This window comes from Dendropsophus ebraccatus, chromosome 12 (assembly GCF_027789765.1).
Source record: "Dendropsophus ebraccatus isolate aDenEbr1 chromosome 12, aDenEbr1.pat, whole genome shotgun sequence".
In the NCBI taxonomy this organism is placed as follows: domain Eukaryota; kingdom Metazoa; phylum Chordata; class Amphibia; order Anura; family Hylidae; genus Dendropsophus; species Dendropsophus ebraccatus.
Window position 1 is genome coordinate 67347210 of NC_091465.1, and position 21811 is coordinate 67369020.

The 21811-nt window shown below is 41.8% G+C and overlaps 1 protein-coding gene across 2 annotated transcripts; it reads right to left on the minus strand.

Moving 5' to 3' along the window:
- Window positions 1-6755: 6755 nt before the first annotated feature.
- Window positions 6756-21491, minus strand: LOC138769518 (galactoside alpha-(1,2)-fucosyltransferase 2-like). Of its 2 annotated transcripts, none has more exons than XM_069948058.1 (2): window positions 21410-21491; window positions 6756-8028 (listed from the first exon to the last, which is right to left on the minus strand). In XM_069948058.1, the coding sequence occupies exons 1-2, from the start codon at window positions 21429-21431 to the stop codon at window positions 6959-6961; spliced, it is 1092 nt and encodes a 363-aa protein (XP_069804159.1). In that variant the 5' UTR covers window positions 21432-21491; the 3' UTR covers window positions 6756-6958. The 2 variants fall into 2 exon arrangements, 1 of the variants encoding a protein (XP_069804159.1); XR_011359262.1 differs by lacking the exon at window positions 21410-21491 and adding an exon at window positions 13941-13998 and having other exon boundaries at window positions 7953-8028.
- Between the last annotated feature and the right edge of the window lie 320 nt (window positions 21492-21811).

The following is a 21811-nucleotide window of genomic DNA, read 5'->3' on the forward strand; positions in this document are numbered from 1 at the left end:
GTTTGTTTTCCTTTACAAAACCATTAAAATCCTTACCTATATCCTACACTTCTAGAAATTTCATCTATGCAATATAATTTTTTATGGATTCAATTCTATCACACATGAACCATTTGTTTCTGTTCATATGACGTTCTTTCCATTCACCTCTCGGCCACCCTTTCCATTCCCCTAACATTACCATGTGAGCACGGCGCTTCCTTATTTCATGTCTACAAAGGCGACATCTGTCTCTATGACTATGTGTAACTTCATATTGTGATATGCTGAGTAAGTGCTCCATGACTTCTTCCATCCCAACCAGCATACCACCTCCCCAACATCAGGTGGACAGTCTATGGCTGAAAAAAACAATGGGGCTTTGGCTTTGGAGAATACTCACCCTCTCGATTCCTGCGCTGTACTGTGGAGGTCCTCTCTTTCTGAACCTCCTCTCCAGTCTTTAAAGCATTCAGATCATGAGGTAGATCAGTATCATTTGACATCAGGGTATACAGACGTCAACTGATGCTTAGATGGACCCCGGAGAAGCACATGGCTGTGCACTTCACCTCTTCCTTTATGTCTCACTGCAGGAGACAAGTCCCCTTGTAAGTCTATGGAGACTGCTTAATCTCCTGCTGCTGGCTGTGAAGCACTTAGCCAAGTGTTTCTCTGGGCTCTATCTAGGAATTAGCTGGGGCTTGTACATCCAGACCCTGACTGATCAAAACTTTTTATATGTTAAAAGTTATTTTTTTTATAGTGACAGAGACACTTAAAGGGGTTATCCAGGAGCACGTATTCAATCAGCTGGGACGGGCATTTCCCTTCTAGTCGTGATGTCATCAGAACGCTGGGGGAAATGCCTTCCGGCAGGGGACCTGTAGCCTGTCACATGGTGCACCCAAGCAAGGGGAGAGGTAAGCAATGATTGATTGTTACGTTCTCCCCTGCCTCTGCTGCCTGTGAGATTTTTTAAACAGACGGACTTCTCTTTTGAGGCTATGTTCACACTACGTAAAAGTACGGCCGTTGTTGCCATTGGCAACAACGGCCGTACTCTATGCAGTGTGGAACATTGCCTACATTTCTATGGGGTCCCGGCCAGAGCGTACACTGATCGTATATGCTCCGGCCGGTATCCCGTGCGGCGCCGCAAATAACTGACATGTCAGTTTTCTGCGGCCGCAATTCAGTGAATTGCAGCAGTAGAAACTCATGTCAGTTCACACAATGAAGCAAGGGGCTTTGGACGCTCGCTTCATTATGTGCTGCGGAAGCGCCCGCATCAGAACACAGCGGCCATAAAAATCATCCCGCTGCTGTATGTCCTGCAGGAAGTAGTGTATTGTTTCCAGTCAGAAAGTTATACAGATTTGTAAATGATTTTTATTTAAAAATCTCAAGCCTTCCAGTACTTAGCATCTGCTGTATGTCCTGCAGAAAGTGGTGTATTCTTTCCAGTCTGACACAGTGCTCTCTGCTGCCACCTCTGTCCGTGTTAGGAACTGTCCAGAGCAGGAGGGGTTTTCTATGTGAATTTGCTCCTACTATGGACAGTTCCTGACATGTCCAGAGGTGGCAGCAGAGAGCACTGTGTCAGACTGCAAAGAATACACCACTTTCTGCAGGACATACAGCAGATGCTAAGTACTGGAAGGCTTGAGATTTTTAAATAAAAATCATTTACAAATCTGTATAACTTTCTAAAACCAGTAAACATGAAAACAATTTTTTTACCCCTTTAAGTATAAAAGTTCCTAATAAACCACAAAAAATGAACTTAAGTATGAAAATAGATTTTTTTTATTTTGATTATCAACAAGAACAATAAACATATAAACAAGACAAACCTGACAATAAGATCTACAGTAGGACAAGCTCACAGATCATAGAATTTTTAAGACATTTGAATAACAAAACGCAATGCAAATCTCCTGTAAACACATTACACCCTCCTCAGAAATATAGGAAGAATTCCCTGCTGTGCCTTTTGCAGAAAGAGACAGAATTTTTTCATGAAATTTCCATAATAAAAAAAATGTAATGATAAATGCCACGTGTATATAAATTACTGATGAATTAAATATCCTAAAATAATTTACAACAATATATTAATAAATAATTAGATTTTTTTTTTTGCTTTAAAGCCGTACGCTAGAGGGCAAAAAAAAAAAATTGGGGTCAGAAAGTTATACAGGTTGGTAAATTATTCCTATTTAATCCTATTCCTATTTAAAAATATCAACCCTTCAGTACTTATCAGCTGCTGTAAGTCCTGCAGGAAGTGGTGGATTCTTTCCAGTCTGACACAGTGCTCTCTGCTGCCACCTCTGTCCATGACAGGAACTATCTATGGGGATTTGCTACTGCTCTGGACAGTTCCAGACAGGGGTGGCAGCAGAGAGCACTGTGTCAGAGAGGAAACAATCCACCATTTCCTCCAGGACATACAGCAGCTGATAAGAACTGGAAGACTGTTTTTTTTTTTTTTTTTTTAAATAGAAGTTATTTACAAATCTGTATAACTTTCTGACACCAGTTGAATTGAAAACAATTTTATTTTCTTTGAAGTTCCCCTCTAAGCAAAATCATGAGATGCCAGGCAGGTTTTTTGCTTTTTTCATACTCAGTAATTGACAATTCTATATATATATATATATATATATATTTATTTATATTATATCGAAACCTGTCAATCACTCAGTAGGGCAGTCACTTGATTACTTGGCCCAGTATGAGAAGAGATTTCTATCAATATATAACAAATGATCCTGGAACTTTATTCATAAAACAAGACATCCATCTGCTCAGCTTCTCTTGCTCTATAACAAGCTGCATGCAGAATCAACTATATTTTTACCATAATAGGTTCCCTTTAACACAGCCATTATCGAGTTCAATGGAAATTTCCATCCCTGTCACCCACTCAGCTAGCAGACACATTTTTGCATTTTGTCCGGCTGTTTGTGTAAGCAGAATATAATACTGCTTATCTATCGGTTCCTTCACCAGCTCTTGCATGCTCGCTGCACACCGGATGCAGGCAAAGGAAAAGTGTATGTATAAACCCAGTGCAGATTACAGATTACAGATTAGGACAATAGGGTTAGCTGCTCCATTTAGAAAACTTACCTACAGACTAATTCTAACAAGTTTCACTTAAAGGGGTATTCCAGCGGATTTTATATATATTTTTTAATCAACTGGTTTTGTAATTTACTTTTATTTAAAAATCCAGTACTTATCAGCTGCTGTATGTCCTACAGGAAGTGATGTATTCTTTCCAGTCTGATACTGTGCTCTCTGATGCCACCTCTGTCCATGATAGGAACTGTCCAGAGCAGTAGAAAATCCCCATTGAAAACCTTTCCTGTCACGGACAGAGGCGACAGTAAAGAGCACCATGTCATACTGGAAAGAATACACCGCTTTCTGTAGGACATACAGCAGCTGATAAGTACTGGAAGACTTATGATTTTTGAATAGAAGTAAATTACAAATCTGTCTACCATTCTGACACCAGTTGATTTCAAGGAAAAAAAAACATTTTCCCATTCAGAAACTCCATTTTACATAATATATTTGTGATAGAGGCCACTGTTATATTGCGCCATTTATGTGTTCACATTCAGACATGTAAGGTTGTAAGGAATTCCAAATTCTGTTGCTCTGCTGGATCTGACACCAGGATATGGACACAATGTGTTTTACAATATCCTGTACTAATTCAATACCCTGATGGCTCCAGCGGAACAATAGAGGTTGTAATTCTTTAAAGTACTAAAATTAGCACTGGAAATAAATCCTCTGCACATTTGCATTTTCGAGATTTTGTGTTCACTGACTGCGTGATGCCTCACAAGTCAAACAAAGGCTGGCAGGTGCCGGGACGGCCTGACCAGATTTATATCAGTCATGATTATCAGGCTTCACGTGAAGGGCAGTACATCCTGGTTCCTGTCTACTGAAGGTCTTAGGCCTCATTCACATGTCCAGTGTTTTTCAAGAAGTGTGATTTTGTCCGCACTGTAAAAAATACTAGACACTGGACATCTAGGAGGCACTGGTGCTGTCCGAGGGTGGAGTGGGCGGCTGACAAGGCCAGGGATAGATGGGAGTGGTGACAGACGCAGGGGAGATTGGAGTGGGTGATGGGAGTGGGAGGATAGGACCGGTGCGCTGAGAGATGGGAGCAGGGAAGATGGGAGAGGGTGACAGGAGCTGGGAGAGACAGGAGCAGGGAAGATGGGAGTGGGTGACAGGAGCGGGGAAGATGGGAGTGGGTGACAGGAGTCGTGAGAGATCGGAGATGGGATCGGTTAACAGGAGCGGGGAGAGACAGGAGCGGGGAAGATGGTAGCGAGTGACAGGAGTGGGGAGAGATAGGTGCGGGGGAGATGGGAGCGGGTGATAGGAGCGGGGAAATGAGAGCGGATGACAGGAGCGGGGAGAGACAGGAGCGGGTGACATGGGAGTGGGTGACAGGAGTGGGGAGATGGGAGCAGGGAGAGACAGGAGCGGGAGAGACAGGAGTTGGGAGCAGGTGACAGAAGCGGGGGAGATGGGAGCAGGTGACAGGAGCAGGGGCGTGACAGGAGCAGCGGCGTGACAGGAGCAGGGGCGTGACAGGAGCGGGGAGATGGGAACAGGTGACAGGAGCAGGGAGAGACAGGAGCTGGGAGCAGGTGACAGAAGCACGGGAGATGGGAGCAGGTGACAGGAGCAGGGGCATGACAGGAGCAGCGGCGTGACAGGAGCAGGGGCGTGACAGGAGCAGGGAAATGGGAACAGGTGACAGGAGCGGGGAGATGGGAACAGGTGACAGGAGCGAGGTGAGACTAGAGTGGGGAGATGGGAGTGGTTGACAGGAGCAGGGAGATGGGAGCGGGTGACAAAAGCGGGCAAAATGGGAGCAGGTGACAGGAGCGGGGAAATGGGAACGAGTGAAAGGAGCGGGAAGATGGGAGCGGGGAAAGACAGGAGCAGGAAGATGGGAGCGGTTGGCAGAAGCGGGGGAGATGGGAGCAGGTGACAGGAGCGGAGGTGTGACAGGAGCGGGGAGAGGCATCCATGCCGCGATCTGCACTATGACCTGTCCTATTTTTTCGTGGCAAGGATCACGGCACGAATGACGGCATCGGTGGTATAAATGCACACATAGGATTTAATGGATCTGCGACAATGGACAATCTTACAGGACACGTGAATAAGGCCTTAAGATGGACGGTCGAATGTACAACAACAAGCCTTCGGCTTTGGCTGTCCAGGCATGATGGGAATGGTAGTTTGGCACCAGCTGCGGGGCCTAAATTTGACACCCCTGTTCTAGTCACTCAAAATGTCCTAAGCAAGTATTAGTTAGACTACCGTGCGTACTGATAAAGTGCTATAAAGGTAACTATGCAAACTTATTGTGCAATTACACTTACCGCCAATGGCGAAAAGTTCTCAATAGCAAAGAAAGGGAACTGGAGATAGAGGGTAATAATAAGATATCATATTACACTTTGTATGCCAAAAGCCCTACAATCCATGATCTAGCCACAATGGGACATTGATGCAACAAGTTCTGTAGACAGGTTGAAAAAAAAACTTTGAGAACTTAGGAGTTGGCTTCCTATAAGTAGTGTTCCCACCATCTTCCCTGGACAACACACTAAGCCAGAGATAAGGCCAGAGATAAGTCAAAGACCACGTTATAGTGTGTAACCCATGTCTCATCATACCTATAAATATAAATGGCTATACAAATGTCCCTGAGTCTTCTATAAAGCACCGTGTTCAGGATTCGAATGGCAATTAAGGCATTGGTATAAGGCATGGGTCTCAAACTCGCAGCCCTCCAGCTGTTGCAAGACTACAATTCCCATCATGCATGGGACAGCCAAAGCAAGCTTTGGCTGTCCCAGGCATGATGGGAATTGTAGTTTTGCTACAACTGGAGGGCCGCGAGTTTGAGACCCCTGGCATAGGGGTTGCTTAAAAAAGAGGTGTACCATTTAAAAAAAAATGATGATAGTCAAACACACTCCTATTGTCAACATAGGCACAATGAATAATATTCTAACATGTAAATCACAGTCAGATTGGTAAATGAATGCCCTTATCTATGGGCTCCTTATGAAAGTATTAGCCAGAGAAAAATGTAGACCTGCGGAATGTTACTCGAAACCTGCATTCCGATACAGGATCAAATGGGATAAACTGTGCCAGTACTGCCCAGTAGTCCGAGGTAGACATATTGTGTGAACAACCAATAACTGTCTATAATAAATATTATAAATAAGACTAGAACCAGTATGAATAGCGTCATATTTTTCTGCTCTATACTTTAGAGCTGACATATAAATAGGGGGTGCAGAAGGACGTCACCACCAACAAACTATAATGACATCTGATTGACGGGTATGGCATAAAAATCTCACACTCTACCCATTAAATAGATCAATAGATCCCACATTAGTCTATGGGTAATAGATACCACCATCATACCCAATTTTTGAAGGGGCTTCTGGATATATATATATATATATATATATATATATATATAGTACTAATACTGGTATTAAATATTATTTCAATTTATAATTTGAAATATTCTTCACATAAAAAATATTATGAAATTTTTCTTTGTCATTTTCTATATGTGAAAATGACAAATAACAAGGATGTAAAAATAATTTACACTTTGGTGTATCATGGTAGATAAAAATATAATTTTATATATATATATATTTTTTTTTTTACAATAAATTATTTGTTACTTTTGTTTTTGGCCAAACTAAATAGTTTGAAGTAAAAAAAAAAATTCCATTTTATTTTTGGAGGACGGAAAAAAATTAAAATAAAATGGTAACAATGCTGCACTGTATTTTAGTAATATAAAAATGAGCGGGAAGACACCATGATGTCTTCTTTTTCCCAACAACCATTGTCCTAGCTGCCTTACCCAGACAACCAGGAAAGCACTTATTTAAGGCTCTTTTTTTTTAAGAAGTGGCGAGAGATCCGCTGGAATCCCGATCCATTCTGGAAGAAAAGCAGCTTCATACTTAAAAAGTTGAAGAAAAGGAGAGTCAGGTAAAGTGTAGTTTGTTAGGTAGACGGTTTCTCCTCCTACCAAATAGCCAACCCAAATACCAAACGTCCCTATGGTCATGATGGTGTGGTTACAATGAGCCAACAAAGCAAAATCCCGACTGGGTGAGCCTTCCTGGCCATCTCCAGCAAAGTGGACATCACCCAATGAATTGTCCATGTTCTCTTTACACCAGTCCATCCCATTACTGGTCACAACAAAAATAGGGTTCTGATACTTTTTTCTAAAGTAGTCTGTTGCTTTTTGCAAGTAACCCTTGTCAGCGACCACCCCTTTCCATGTATTTGGCATCACATGTATATAGTCTCCTCTCCGAACATGAACCCCAACAAAGGTGACGTTCTTCCGGTCTCCTCTAATTTTCTCGAGGTAAGCGTTAGACTCCTCTTTGATAAAATCATGGAAAGTGAATTCTCGAAGAATCTCATTTCTTATATGGTGGTAGAAAGTAAATGAACAAGGGTAACCCGTAAGGATGACATATTCGCCTTCAATGTGTCGGTACTCATCAGACATCCAATCGTTAAGACCATAATGTCTCCACTTCATGCGGTTGTAGACATCTTGGTGAAGAACAGGTAATGTAATCTTAAAGATCTTTGACAGTTGGCTGTGCATATCTTGGAAAATGTAAGCTTGGTGGCCGTTCATCTTGGCAAGGGCAAATAGCGTTGCATACTCTCCCATAAGGTTGCCCAAACGTCCAATAGCATTGACAGTCCACATACCCGTCAGTGGTTTGGGGTTGCTTTCTGGCAGCGGTTCTTTTCTGAGAAGTTTGCCTTCTAAAGCATTGTACAGAGTCCGCTCTTTAATCGCCTTCATGAACATGTTAACATCCAAATTGGAGTGATAAATATAAGAGAACCTCAAGACGACAAGGAAAAGTAAAGTCAACGCGATGAACCAGAAAAAACGTCTGCTCATTTTAGCAGGGGTCCCAGCTGCAAATAAAATAGAAAAAGATATCAGATATGTACAGAGTGGCGTATGTCACAAATTTCATTCAATGTGTGCACGGCTATGTTATAGGTTATATTTGCATAGAAATGGTCCTTATATAGGAACTCTCATATTTCTTCATCCTTATTTCTCATATTTCTTGTTCATCCTTGGTGAAGGCAAAGCTACGTGGGGTTAAGGTGTTCATACACATTAAATGTTAGTAGAAGTAATTTTGTCCATTCTCCTATTGTATAGAGAGTGGTTACACTTAGGGCACTACATGTAAGCTCATTGACTTCAGTGAGCGCTATATAATGCATACTTTTTTTCTGCAGGTGCAATTCCACATTTACAGCTAAATTCCTCCATTATAGATGGTTTTTGTAACACAATGGATTCTACTACTTTGCATTGTAAATCCTTTTAACAAAAAGGGACTGTCCAAAGAGGTCTACCTATTTAACCCCTTCACATCAGCAATCTGAATACATATGTTCCTACTGCACATATCCCATGTAGCAGGAATGTACATATACGTTCCTGACTGTGTGAGGGGTTTGATGTGTGTGGGACCGCTGCAATGAGAGCACATTTCTGTGTCCCGGGAGTGTCCCGCAGCTGCCTCTGATTAACCCCTTAAACGCTGCGATCTATAGCATTGATCTATGCTATGCTATGGCATAGCATAGATCAGTATAGGCAATCTAATGAGTGCATGCAGGGATGGTCCGAACCGAGTTCGGTTTGGGTTCATACACGAACCCTCGGTAATGGTTCCCGCTGTCTGCCCGCTCTGTGGAGAGGGCGGATACAGCGGGAGGACTGCCTGGAAAACTGGGATACAGCCATAGCCATAGGCTGTATCCCAGTTTTCCAGGCGGTCCTCCCGCTGTATCCGCCCACTCCACGGAGCGGGCAGACAGCGGGAATCTGATGCCGAGGGTTCGGGTTCATACTAACCCGAACCTCGGCAGGTTCGGACCATCCCTAATTGCATGTTATACTGTAAAATAAGAGTGTAAAAAAAAGTGTAAAAAAAACCTTTTAATCCCCTCCTCAATAAAAGTTTAACCCCTTAGCGTCCCATGACGTATCTGGTACATAATGGTGGCGCAGGGGGAGTTCAGAGAGGGGTCCCGCGGGGACCCTGCTCTGAATGGCGCCACTCCCAGCTGCTATCTGTAGCCGTGGAGCGCCTCTATTAGCCATTGTGGGTCCCATTGCCGCGCTGGCTAAGTATGCATTTCAATGCAGCTGTCAAACCTGTCATACCTTATCTCCCTGGTGTCTAGTGGGTCGGATCTTCTGGCCGTTCTTCTGTCCGGGCCTCAGCGTCGCAATGATGCTGATCCCGGCTCGGCAATGCATTGCTCTGGCGTGCAGCAGGCCAAAGCAATGTATGACTGATCTAATGGTCTTTGCTGTGTATATACACAGCATTTATCTCTATGAGAGATCAGTGCTGTGTATATACAAGTCCCCGAGGGGGACGTGTAGTTAATGTAAAAAAAAAAAAGTAAAGTGTTTTTGTCAATAAAAAAAATCCCCTCCCCTCATAAAAGATTTTTATTTTTTAAAAGCCTTCAAATAATATAAAAGTTATGCAAGTTACATATTGTTGTAATCGTACTGATGTGCGGAACATAGATAACATGTCAGTTTTACCATAGGGCGAATGGCGTAAATGTGAAACTCCCTGAAATCAAAACAAATTCCTTTTTTTTTCAAATTGACAGTGCAAATGATTTTTTTCCGGTTTCGCAGCATATTTTATGGAAAAATAATGCCTGTCATTGCAAAGTACAATTGGTTTTGCAAAAAACAAGGGCTCATATGGGTCTCTAGGTGAAAAAAATGCAAGTGCTATGGCCTTTTGAACATAAAGTGGAAAAAGCAAAAGTGCAAAAACGACCTTAAGGGGTTAATATACCTCTTTGCCCATTATAAAAAAAATAAAAAAATAACTAATAAATAAACATATTATATATCATAGCGTGCAGAGTTATCCGATCTATTAAAATGTAACATTATTCCTCTTGCACGGTGAATGGCCTAAACAAAACAAAAAAACACCAGGGTTGCTGGTGATTTTTTTTACAATTATATACCAGAAAAAAATTATTAAAAAGCAATCAAAACTTTTCTTTTACTCCAATATGATATTAACTAGAGATTATGGTGCAAAACATGACACCCCAACCAGCCCTATAGGTGGAAAAATAAAAGCGCTATGGCTCTTAGAATGTGGAGAGGAACATTGTATTAATTTGACCCGGACATCTGTGCATCAATGGGCTCAGTGGGATAAAGAATTACACAACTACTGCCTATATCTACTAAAGATTTTGGGTAAGTATAGTAACTATTTTGTATTGTGTGGTTGGCTTTTATTCTGCTCAGGGGTGGTCTTTCACTATGTATGATAGAAATGTGAGGGGTCATGGGTTATTCATAAGAGAGTTCCTAGAGATTCCTGGTGAGTAATAACACACGGCAGTGAATTTTTCCCTGGTCTGAATACGGAAACAATGCAGAACTGTGTGTTGTATTAATTTAGTCATCTCATAAAACTGCAGCAAACAATCAGCCTCTGCTATAACAATGGTATAACTAGGTCATAAATATAGTAATGCCAAGAGGAAAACCACTTATTGAGACAGCTTAAAACAACATGTACTTTGATCATAGTCAAAGGGTTCGTATATAGATAGATAGATAGATAGATAGATAGATAGATAGATAGATAGGAGATAGATAGATAGATAGATAGATAGATAGATAGATAGATAGAGTGACGGACATATCACATGTGCAGCTGGTTCAGCTGCACAGGGGCCAGGAATGGTGGAGGGGCCTGCTCATATTGCAGTATAGCACAGATACATCCTGCAGGGAGCCCCTCCTCTGGGGTGCAAAAACTTTCTCCTCAAAAAGTTGTCATAAAGGTCCAGTGCTCTATCCCTGGTCCCATCACCACAGAAGCTCCATTATGTGCCAGTATCTAGTAGTATGTGCCAGTATGTAGTATGTTGCAGGATGTAGATAGATAGATAGATAGATAGATAGATAGATAGATAGATAGATAGATAGAAGATAGATAGATAGATAGATAGATAGGAGATAGATAGATAGATAGATAGATAGATAGATAGATAGATAGATTAGAAGAGATAGAAGATAGATAGATAGATAGATAGATAGATAGAGAGATAGGAGATAGATAGATAGATAGATAGATAGATAGGAGATAGGAGATAGATAGATAGATAGATAGATAGATAGATAGCAGACAAAAAATCTACAGCACTCAAAAAATCAAAGCGTAGGGTGCCACCCCGCACTAAGAATCCTTTGTGCGCAATATAAATAACAAAAAATTTTGGTATTTAGATAGATAGATAGGAGATAGATAGATAGATAGTAGAAGATAGATAGATAGATAGATAGATAGATAGATAGATAGATAGATAGATAGATAGATAGGCCCGCTCATATTGCAGTATAGCACAGATACATCCTGCAGGGAGCCCCTCCTCTGGGGTGCAAAAACTTTCTCCTCAAAAAGTTGTCATAAAGGTCCAGTGCTCTATCCCTGGTCCCATCCCCACAGAAGCTCCATTATGTGCCAGTATGTAGAAGTATGTGCTAGTATGTAGTATGTTGCAGGATGTAGATAGATAGATAGATAGATAGATAGATAGATAGGAGATAGATAGATAATAGATAGATAGATAGATAGATAGATAGATAGGAGATAGATAGATAGGAGGGAGATAGGAGATAGATAGGAGATAGATAGATAGATAGATAGATAGATAGATAGATAGATAGGAGATAGATAGATAGATAGATAGATAGATAGGAGATAGATAGACAGACAGACAGACAGACAGACAGATAGATAGATAGATAGATAGGAGATAGAGAGGAGATAGATATGAGATAGATAGATAGATAGATAGATAGAGAGGAGATAGATAGATAGATAGATAGATAGATAGATAGATAGATAGACAGATAGATAGATAGCAGACAAAAAATCTACAGCACTCAAAAAATCAAAGCGTAGGGTGCCACCCTGCACTAAGAATCCTTTGTGCGCAATATAAATAACAAAAAATTTTGGTATTTAGATAGATAGATAGGAGATAGATAGATAGTAGAAGATAGATAGATAGATAGATAGATAGATAGAAAGATAGTAAGATAGATAGATGATAGATAGATAGATAGATAGATAGATAGATAGATAGATAGATAGGAGATAGATAGATAGATAGATAGATAGATAGATAGATAGATAGATAGAAGATAGATAGATAGATAGATAGATAGATAGATAGATAGGAGACGATAGATAGATAGATAGATAGGAGATAGATAGATAGGAGATAGATAGATAGATAGATAGATAGATAGATAGATAGATAGATGATAGATAGATAGGAGATAGATAGATAGATAGATAGATAGATAGATGATAGATAGATAGATAGATAGATAGATAGATAGATAGATAGATGGGAGATAGATAGATAGATAGATAGTAGAACATAGATAGATAGATAGATAGATAGATAGATAGATAGATAGATAGATTGAATCTTGGAGGGGCACCACCTTTTCCACTGTGTATTGGGTGCCAGCGGGAAGTCGAGACCACGACTTGACTTAGTATATAGCAAGAATCTCCACAGCACTCCAAAGTAGTCAAAAAAATTGTGATTTATTCCATGGTGAGACAGCACAGCAAAGTGTCAGATAGCGACGGAGGTCGTTGAAACGTCGCTATCTGACACTTTGCTGTGCTGTCTCACCATGGAATAAATCACAATTTTTTGACTACTTTGGAGTGCTGTGGAGATTCTTGCTATATAGATAGATAGATAGATAGATAGATAGATAGATAGATAGATAGATAGTAGAAGATAGATAGATAGATAGATAGGAGATAGATAGATAGATAGATAGATAGATAGATAGATAGATAGATAGGAGATAGATAGGAGATAGATAGATAGATAGATAGATAGATAGATAGATAGATAGTAGAACATAGATAGATAGATAGATAGATAGATAGATAGATAGATAGTAGAACATAGATAGATAGATAGATAGATAGATAGATAGATAGATAGATAGATAGAAAGATAGACAGACAGAAAGATAGATAGATAGATAGATAGATAGATAGATAGATAGATAGATAGATAGATAGATAGATAACACAGTATACAGGTAGCACTATACCAGTTTGTGGAGTCCGAGTGCCAGCAGGGACGGCTCTGACCAGGAACCACTTAATTATATCAAGGAATTCCCCACAGCACGTCTTGTAGAGCAAACAAAGTGATTTATTCCATTTTCAAAGTTAGAAAAATAACAGGTGCAACACAGCAAAAGTGAGTCTGATGCGACGTTGCTGCGGTCTCCACCTGCTTGAGAAAGGTGGTGGAGACCGCAGCAACGTCGCATCAGACTCACTTTTGCTGTGTTGCACCTGTTATTTTGCTAACTTTGAAAATGGAATAAATCACTTTGTTTGCTCTACAAGACGTGCTGTGGGGAATTCCTTGAAATAGATAGATAGATAGATAGATAGGAGATTGATAGATAGATAGATAGATAGATAGATAGGAGATAGATAGATAGATAATCTCCTATAGATATAGATATTTGCTATAAACATATTTAGTAGAGCAGAGCACCTTTGTCAGCTACATTATCTCTATCCTACACAAAGTTCACCTCTGCTTCATTAATTTGTTAATAATAAGCATAATGTGATATAAAACATCACTGCATACAATAAAGCATACAAGGGTGCACTCACAGATCTCAGACATTGCTTTGCCTATGCAGTTCTTTAAACATTACATTATCCATCTTAACAAGTTTTGGAACTTACCATGAACCAAAATGCAGACTTGAAATTTTCAAACGAGGACCTTAAAGGTGAAATACTGTATATTGTGGAGGGGCACACTGACTTTCCAAGACAGGTCAGGTATAACATTACTCTCCTATTCCATAAAAAGATAGGCAAACCACCTGCCACAAGGTCAATATCCCTAATGTACATGGCACAGGTGAAACCTCATGACATCTTTCTTTATAGAAGCTATAACAAAATGACTCCGCCTACTAGTAAATGCCCAAGTCACACCTGACACTTATGCATAGTAATGTTATAAATCTCTCTGTCAAAATTAGGTGAGTAGTTTTGCCTATTGAATGCCAAACTGCTGTCATACTTCTAAAGTATTGCTACATCTATAGCTTTCAGGACATCTTACAGTGAGTTATCGCTCGTGTGATTTAAGACTCACGAGGCACTAAAAGCAGGACCTGCATCAATGCCTGGTGTACCTGGGCAAGTCCCGGTGACCCACTCCAATAGGTGCTTCACTAACAGCGGCAAAGGGTGTGACCAGGCTTGCAGGGAACATGGGGGAACAGAGAAGCCTTATACTACATGGAGGCTTAATACATACAACATTGTAATGTGTGTTATTTATGTGAATGGCCCCCTTCCCCATGTTTCCACCCCCCGACGCTTGACCCGGAAGTGTAATACTGCATACTCACATAATCACTCTCGACCCCTTCCGTCTCGGCCGAATCTGGCAGCCTTTTGGTCTGGAGCAGTCAGGCCGGCCTCCTGAAGAGTGACGTAATCGTCCCAAGATAGCAGCCAGGACAGAAGGGGTCCACAGTGATTATGGGAGTATGCAGTATTACACTTCCGGGTCAAGTGTCAGGGGGTGGAAATATATGTTGTATAACTTTGTAATGTGTGTTATTTAGTGAAAAAAAGTTTTTCACCGCACTACCCCTTTAATAATATAATTAGCCTTCAGCTGATATACAACCCACATGATGAACAGGTGTCTTTCCTGTTTTTGTTTTTAGCTTTTTTTTTCTTTTTGAACAGACTAAAGACCAAATATCAGCACAGAAGGAACATGGACCACAGTTTGGCCGTATGTATAACGTTGATTTAACCCCTTAGCGACCCATGACGTTTCTGATACGTCATGGTGCCGCGGGGGGTGTTCAGAGCGGGGTCCCGCTGCCAGTGCCTCTATTAGCCGGTGCGGGTCCCGTTGCCGCGCCGGCTAATGAAGCACTTCAATGCAGCTGGCAAACCTGACAGCTGCATTGAAGTGCTTTATGCACAACATCCCTGGTGTCTAGTGGGGGGGAGATCCGCGGGGGGGAGATCCGTTCTTCTGCCCGTGCCGGGCCTCAGCGTCGGAATGACGCTGATCCCGGCTCGGCGATAGATTGCTATTGCCTGCAGCAGGCCATAGCAATCTATCACCGATGTAATAGATCTTTGCTGTGTATATACACAGCATTGATCTCTATGAGAGATCAGTGCTGTCTATATACAAGTCCCCCAGGGGGACTTCTAGTTAAAGTAAAAATAAAAGTAAAAATGTTTTTTTATTAATAAAAAATCCCCTCCCCTATTAAAAGTCCAAATCACCCCCCTTTTCCCATTTTATAAATATAAATAAATAAACAAATAAATAAACATATTTAGTATCGCCGCGCGCGTAATCGCCCGAACTATTAATTAATCACATTCCGGATCTCGCACGGTAAACGGCGTCAGCGCAAAAAATTCTAAAGTGCGAAATTGCGATTTTTGGTCGCATCAAATCCAGAAAATTTTTTATAAAAAGTGATCAAAAAGTCGTATATGCGCAACCAAGGTACCGATAGAAAGAACACATCATGCCGCAAAAAATGACACCTCACACAGCCCCATAGACCAAAGGATAAAAGCGCTATAAGCCTGGGAATGGAGCGATTTTAAGGAACATATATTTGTTAACACTGGTTTGAATTTTTTACAGGCCATCAGATACAATATAAGTTATACACAGTGGCGTAGCTATAGGGGTCGCAGGGGTCGCCATGGCAACCGGGCCCCTACGCTAGGGGGGCCCGCACGGCCCCCCCTTGCCACTTCTGGACCTCTTGCCGCCGGACCTCTTGTAAATTCAGTGAGCTTCCGGGACGCCGGCCCCAGCCTGAAGCTCACTGATGCAGGACCGCGGCGCCCGGACTTCTCCTCGCTCCTCCTCGGCAGCTGACATGTGACGTCATCACGTCACATGTCAGCTGCGTGCAGTAGAGAGGAGAAGTCCGGGCGCCGCGGTCCTGCATCAGTGAGCTTCAGGCTGGGGCCGGCGTCCCGGAAGCTCACTGAACTTAAAAGAGAAGCTGCCAGGCCTGAGGGAGATCAAGGATCCAGGTGAGGTGAGTTTATTTATTTATTTTCATTTTTTACATAAATGTTGTAATGTGGGGGGCTGCACAAGGGGTTTTTACTATGAGGGGTGGCTGTACAGGGGGTCTATACAATGGGGGGGGGGCTGCACAGGGGGTCTATACAATGGTGGGGGGCTGCACAGGGGGTCTATACAATGGGGGGGGGCTGCACAGGGGGTCTATACAATGGGGGGGCTGCACAGGGGGTCTATACTATGAGGGGGGGGGCTGCACAGGGGGTCTATACAATGGGGGGGCTGCACAGGGGGTCTATACAATGGGGGGGCGGCTGCAAAGGGGGTCTATACTATGAGGGGGGCTGTACAGGGTGTCTATACTATGAGCGGGGGCTGCACAGGGGGTCTATACAATGGGGGGGCGGCTGCACAGGGGGTCTATACTATGAGGGGGGCTGCACAGGGGGTCTATACTATGAGGGGGGCTGAATAGGGGGTCTATACTATGAGGGGGGCTGCACAGGGGGTCTATACTATGAGGGGGGCTGCACAGGGGGTCTATACTATGAGGGGGGCTGCACAGGGGGTCTATACTATGAGGGGAACTGCACAGGGGGTCTATACTATGAGGGGGGGTAACACTGTGTTATCTGTTGTGTTACATAGGACTGCAGGTGACATCTACTACATTATCTGTACTCAGAGGGATATCACTGTGCTATCTGTGGTGTTACATAGGACTGCAGGTGACATCTACTAGATTATCTATACTCAGAGATATCACTGTGTTATCTGTGCTGTTACATAGGACTGCAGGTGACTACTACATTATCTGTACTCAGAGGGATATCCCTGTGTTATCTGTGCTGTTACATAGGACTGCAGGTAACATCTACTGCATTATCTGTACTCAGAGATATCACTGTGTTATCTGTGGTGTTACATAGGACTGCAGGTGACATCTACTTCATTATCTGTACTCAGAGATATCCCTGTTATCTGTGCTGTTACATAGGACTGCAGGTGACATCTACATTATCTGTACTCAGAGATATCACTGTGTTATCTGTGGTGTTACATAGGACTGCAGGTGACTACTACATTATCTGTACTCAGAGGGATATCACTGTGCTATCTGTGGTGTTACATAGGGCTGCAGGTGACATCTACTAGATTATCTATACTCAGAGATATCACTGTGTTATCTGTGCTGTTACATAGGACTGCAGGTGACTACTACATTATCTGTACTCAGAGGGATATCACTGTGTTATCTGTGGTGTTACATAGGACTGCAGGTGACATCTACTACATTATCTGTACTCAGAGATATCACTGTGTTATCTGTGCTGTTACATAGGACTGCAGGACACATCTACTACATTATCTCTACTCAGAGGGATATCACTGTGTTATCTGTGGTGTTACATAGGACTGCAGGTGACATCAGGTGACTTATCCAGGTTGCAGAAGTTCAAACTTCATCGTGCCCTGCTGACAGTTTGTTATGGGAGTTTTGCAGCATGTGGCTCTTCAGGTTGCAGCACTACAACCCCCATCATATCCAACTGGCAGTTCATGATGAGAGTTGTAGTTTTTCAGCTGGAGAGTCAAAGATTGGAATACAATGATTAGACAATGACACAGTACAGTCCATTAATTATAGGGGACAGTAGTGCAGTACATGAGGTGGAGGCAGTGACAGGGCATTAGAACATGGTGGCACATTAGAATCATTGGATATAACGTTAGATAGGACTTTGCCTGATCGGGTGAGATGGGGGGCCCCAAGCTAACATTTTGCACCAGGGCCCATCAGCCTTTAGCTACGCCCCTGGTTATACATGTTGTATATCGTTGTAATCATAACAACTTGAGGAACATATATAACAAGTCAGTTTTACCATATGGCAAACGGCGTAAATGCAAAACTCCCCAAAATCAAAACAAATTCCTTTTTTTTTCAATTTGACAGCGCAAATGATTTTTTTCCAGTTTCGCAGCATATGTTATGGAAAAATTATGCCTGTCATTGCAAAGTACAATTGGTTTCGCAAAAAATAAGGGCTCATGTGGGTCTCTAGGTGCAAAAAATGCAAGCTCTATGGACTTTTAAACATAAAGTGGAAAAAGCAAAAGTGCAAAAACGAAAATTGGCTTTGACCTTAAGGGGTTAAACATAGAAAACGTAAAATAAAGCGACCATATTGCAAAACCGCTTGCGGTCACAACCCCTGTTGATTTTTTTTTAAAGCATTTCTTCATGACAGGTACACTTTAAGAGCACAAGGCTAGGACTGCATGGCAACAGGGACTCAACAGTGATTCCTGGTAACATTGCAGGATTACCAAGAACATGATGCAAACAGCAGTGTTTTCCTATGAGGCAAAAGGTCTCTTGTGACTATTTAAAAAAATCCAACATGGCCGCCTCTGTATAGGGAAACAACCAGGTGGCGTCATAGCAATCCTGCAATTTTATTGTGGCATGAGTGACACTAGGTTGCTATGGAGCCAACGTAGAAATCCCATAATAAACTCCTGAATCAGATCTTTTACAATTGGGAATTAAGTGAACACAGTGTAGGTAAGCTATAGGGAAATCAGGCTGACAAATGGGACATAGGATTCTAGGAACAGGTTTACAGCTTTTATCAATGGATCATCTTCGAGGGATTTAATAGGAGGGATCAGGGGTCACCTCCCTCCTCGATTAAGCAGAGTGGAGTATGCCTAGCTGTGGAGGACCCAACATGGCAAAGCATTACATAGACAGTGTAATGCTTTATTGCCCCTCTAGTGACGCCGCAGGAAAATGTAACGCTCATTTTTAAGTTCACCCACGAATCAGGCTACATTCACACATTCAGTAGTTTTCCAGGACTGCATATGATGTCTGCAATGATCCGCAATCTTCATCCACAATCCGCAAAAAAAAAAAACATCTGTAGGGCTGGGTTCACACTGTGTTTTTTTATCCGTTTTTTTTTTATCCGTTTTTATCCGTTTTTCCATTGACTTCCATTATAAAAAAAAAGATCAAAACGGATTTTTTTTTTTTTACGGACACAACAATGAGGTCAACTATATTTTCTTGTACGTTAAAAAAAACGTATCCACTTTGAAATGTTTTTTTTTTTTTTTTTAATAATGGAAGTCAATGGTAAAAATGGTCAAAACAGATGCAAGGGCATCAGTTTTTTGCATCCTGCAGTGTGAACCGAGTCCAATGCATAATTTTTGTAAATAAATGGACAGTATAACTAGCCCAGTTGAAATCAATAGGATCAAAATATGTTGGTATTTGCAGATCACAATATACAGGCAAAACTACGAAATGTAGGGGAACTATCAGCGGGTTAGATTACTCTAACCTGCTGACATGTCCTTATTGCACAGGGCAGTGCTCCTAACGGTCTTACCAGACTGTGAATGACTAAGTGCACGGGAACAACGCCGAGGATGAGGGTGAGAGACATACCTTCCTCCTCACCGTCTCCTGCACAATAAGGAGATATCAGTAGGTTAGATTCATCTAAACCTTCTGATAATTCCTCTTTAGGGGGTCACAGCTCTGGGACACCTTGGGGGACATTTATTAAGTCCGGCGTTTTTTATGCCGGACTTATAAATGTCCCCGCATCTCCAGCGCTACGGGGATTTATGTAGAGGCGGACTGCCTCTACATAAATCCTGTGCGCTCTGGTGCGCACGGCCGAAAACCTACGCCAGCTGAGGACTGGAGTAGGTTTTCGGCATATCTTTTGGTGGAACGGACGGTGCATTGCGCGGACTCCTAGTCCGCGCCCTCCGTTCCGCGCCCTCCGTTCCGCCCCCTTCACACCCCCTCCCCGCCCCCCGGCGTACTTGGTGGAAAGTGCCGATTTGCAAATATTTTATTCGCAAATCGGCCATTTGCGAATAAAATAATGCGCAAATCGTCACTTTCCGCCGAAAATCATCCGTACGCCGGATGATACATGTCCCCCCTTGGGTTCAGCTCGCTTTAAAGTGACCTTTCTAACAAAAAAGGATTGTAAGAATCAGTATGTTTCTTCAATAAAGGAGTTTAATATCTAATTTATTAAATCAGGATTTTTTTTCCATTGATGTCAGTCAGGGGGTGAATATGATCTATACTTTACTGTTAAAACATTTATTTATATATAAGAACATAAAACTTATTATAATCACTGCTTACCTATCTAACAGACCTAACCTACCTTACTGCTTATCTAACAGACCCAACCTGCATTTGTTGTACATTTTGCTTCTAATTCTTCAGGTTTCAGCAGCTACAATTAGGGGGGACAACTGCATCCTGAGCCCTATAACCCCAAAAAGGGGGAAATAGGAAGCCGAAGCTCTCCTGGCATATGAGAGTCCAGCAGATATATATGTATATATATATATATATATGTATATATATATATATACATACACAAACACACACACGTGTGATAATTGGGAGGCTTGTACCAGAGTGCTAACAGTTCTGATCTCTGACTTTGTCATTTAAGGTGGCCATCTACTTTGGACAATCCTTTGCGATGGAACTGATCACAGAATGTCCTGCTTCTGGGACCGCACCATATAAGTAAAGTATGTAAAGTTTCCAATTCCCTTGCTGTATGACCACTTCATTCTGAAATTAATAAGCAGTGAGTGTAACACATAGATGTGCCAGCTCCTCCTGGCTTTACAGCCACTCTCTGCTTTATGTTATAGACGGGGGTCCTTAATGGGGGTATTTGAAAATTGGTTCCCCAAATCAAACAAAAAAAACTAGATTTTTTTTTTATTCTGGTAAAAAATAAATATATATATATATATATAGAGAGAGAGAGAGAGAGAGAGAGAGAGAGAGAGAGAGAGAGATAGCAAGATCATAAACACAAAGTTATTTGATCTGAAATATCTAAGAGTTAGACGGATACAAGGAAATTGATGATGGACGTGCTCCGCTCCTAAATAAAACCAGGAAACACATCATGAGCTGAAATAACAAGCTCAGCTCTGCTACATCTGTATACAATGTATGATCCTAAATATAATAATAATGAAATCTGTACAAACATGAATCCATGGATAGAATGGAATGGTACCTAGACTGATGCCAGCAGATCTATGTTCTTACCTGTTGACGCAGGCTGCTTCATTTCTGCCGTTAGCGGTTTCCTTCTCTGTGGTGATATGACAGATGAGGCACCTGCACGGTAGTCACCTGTCTCCCTCTCAGGTAAGGCACGGGGTGTGAACGCCGCACACACAGGAAACCTGTAAGATGCAGCCCTCTGGGTGTGGTGAATTTTGTCTGCTTTATCTGAAACCAAGGAAATTAAGAAGACCAAGGGGGCTGGCTCCAATTTATGCCCGAGAAATAGGAATGAGTTAGGAGAATGTAATAGGCGTACCTGCAGTCCTATGTAAATACTGATTGTGCAGAGGGGGAGACTCACATTACATAGTCCAGGACATAAGGGACGAGCTAAATCTCTTCTTCTCATGTAACCCACAGCAAGTATACAGGCAGCCATCT

Coding starts and splice junctions, on each gene's coding strand:
- LOC138769518 (XM_069948058.1), bottom strand. CDS start 21,431: ATGAAGCAGCCTGCGTCAACAG. Junction 8,029..21,409: donor GAAGCAGCCTGCGTCAACAG/GTAAGAACATAG, acceptor TTTTATTTGCAG/CTGGGACCCCTGCTAAAATG.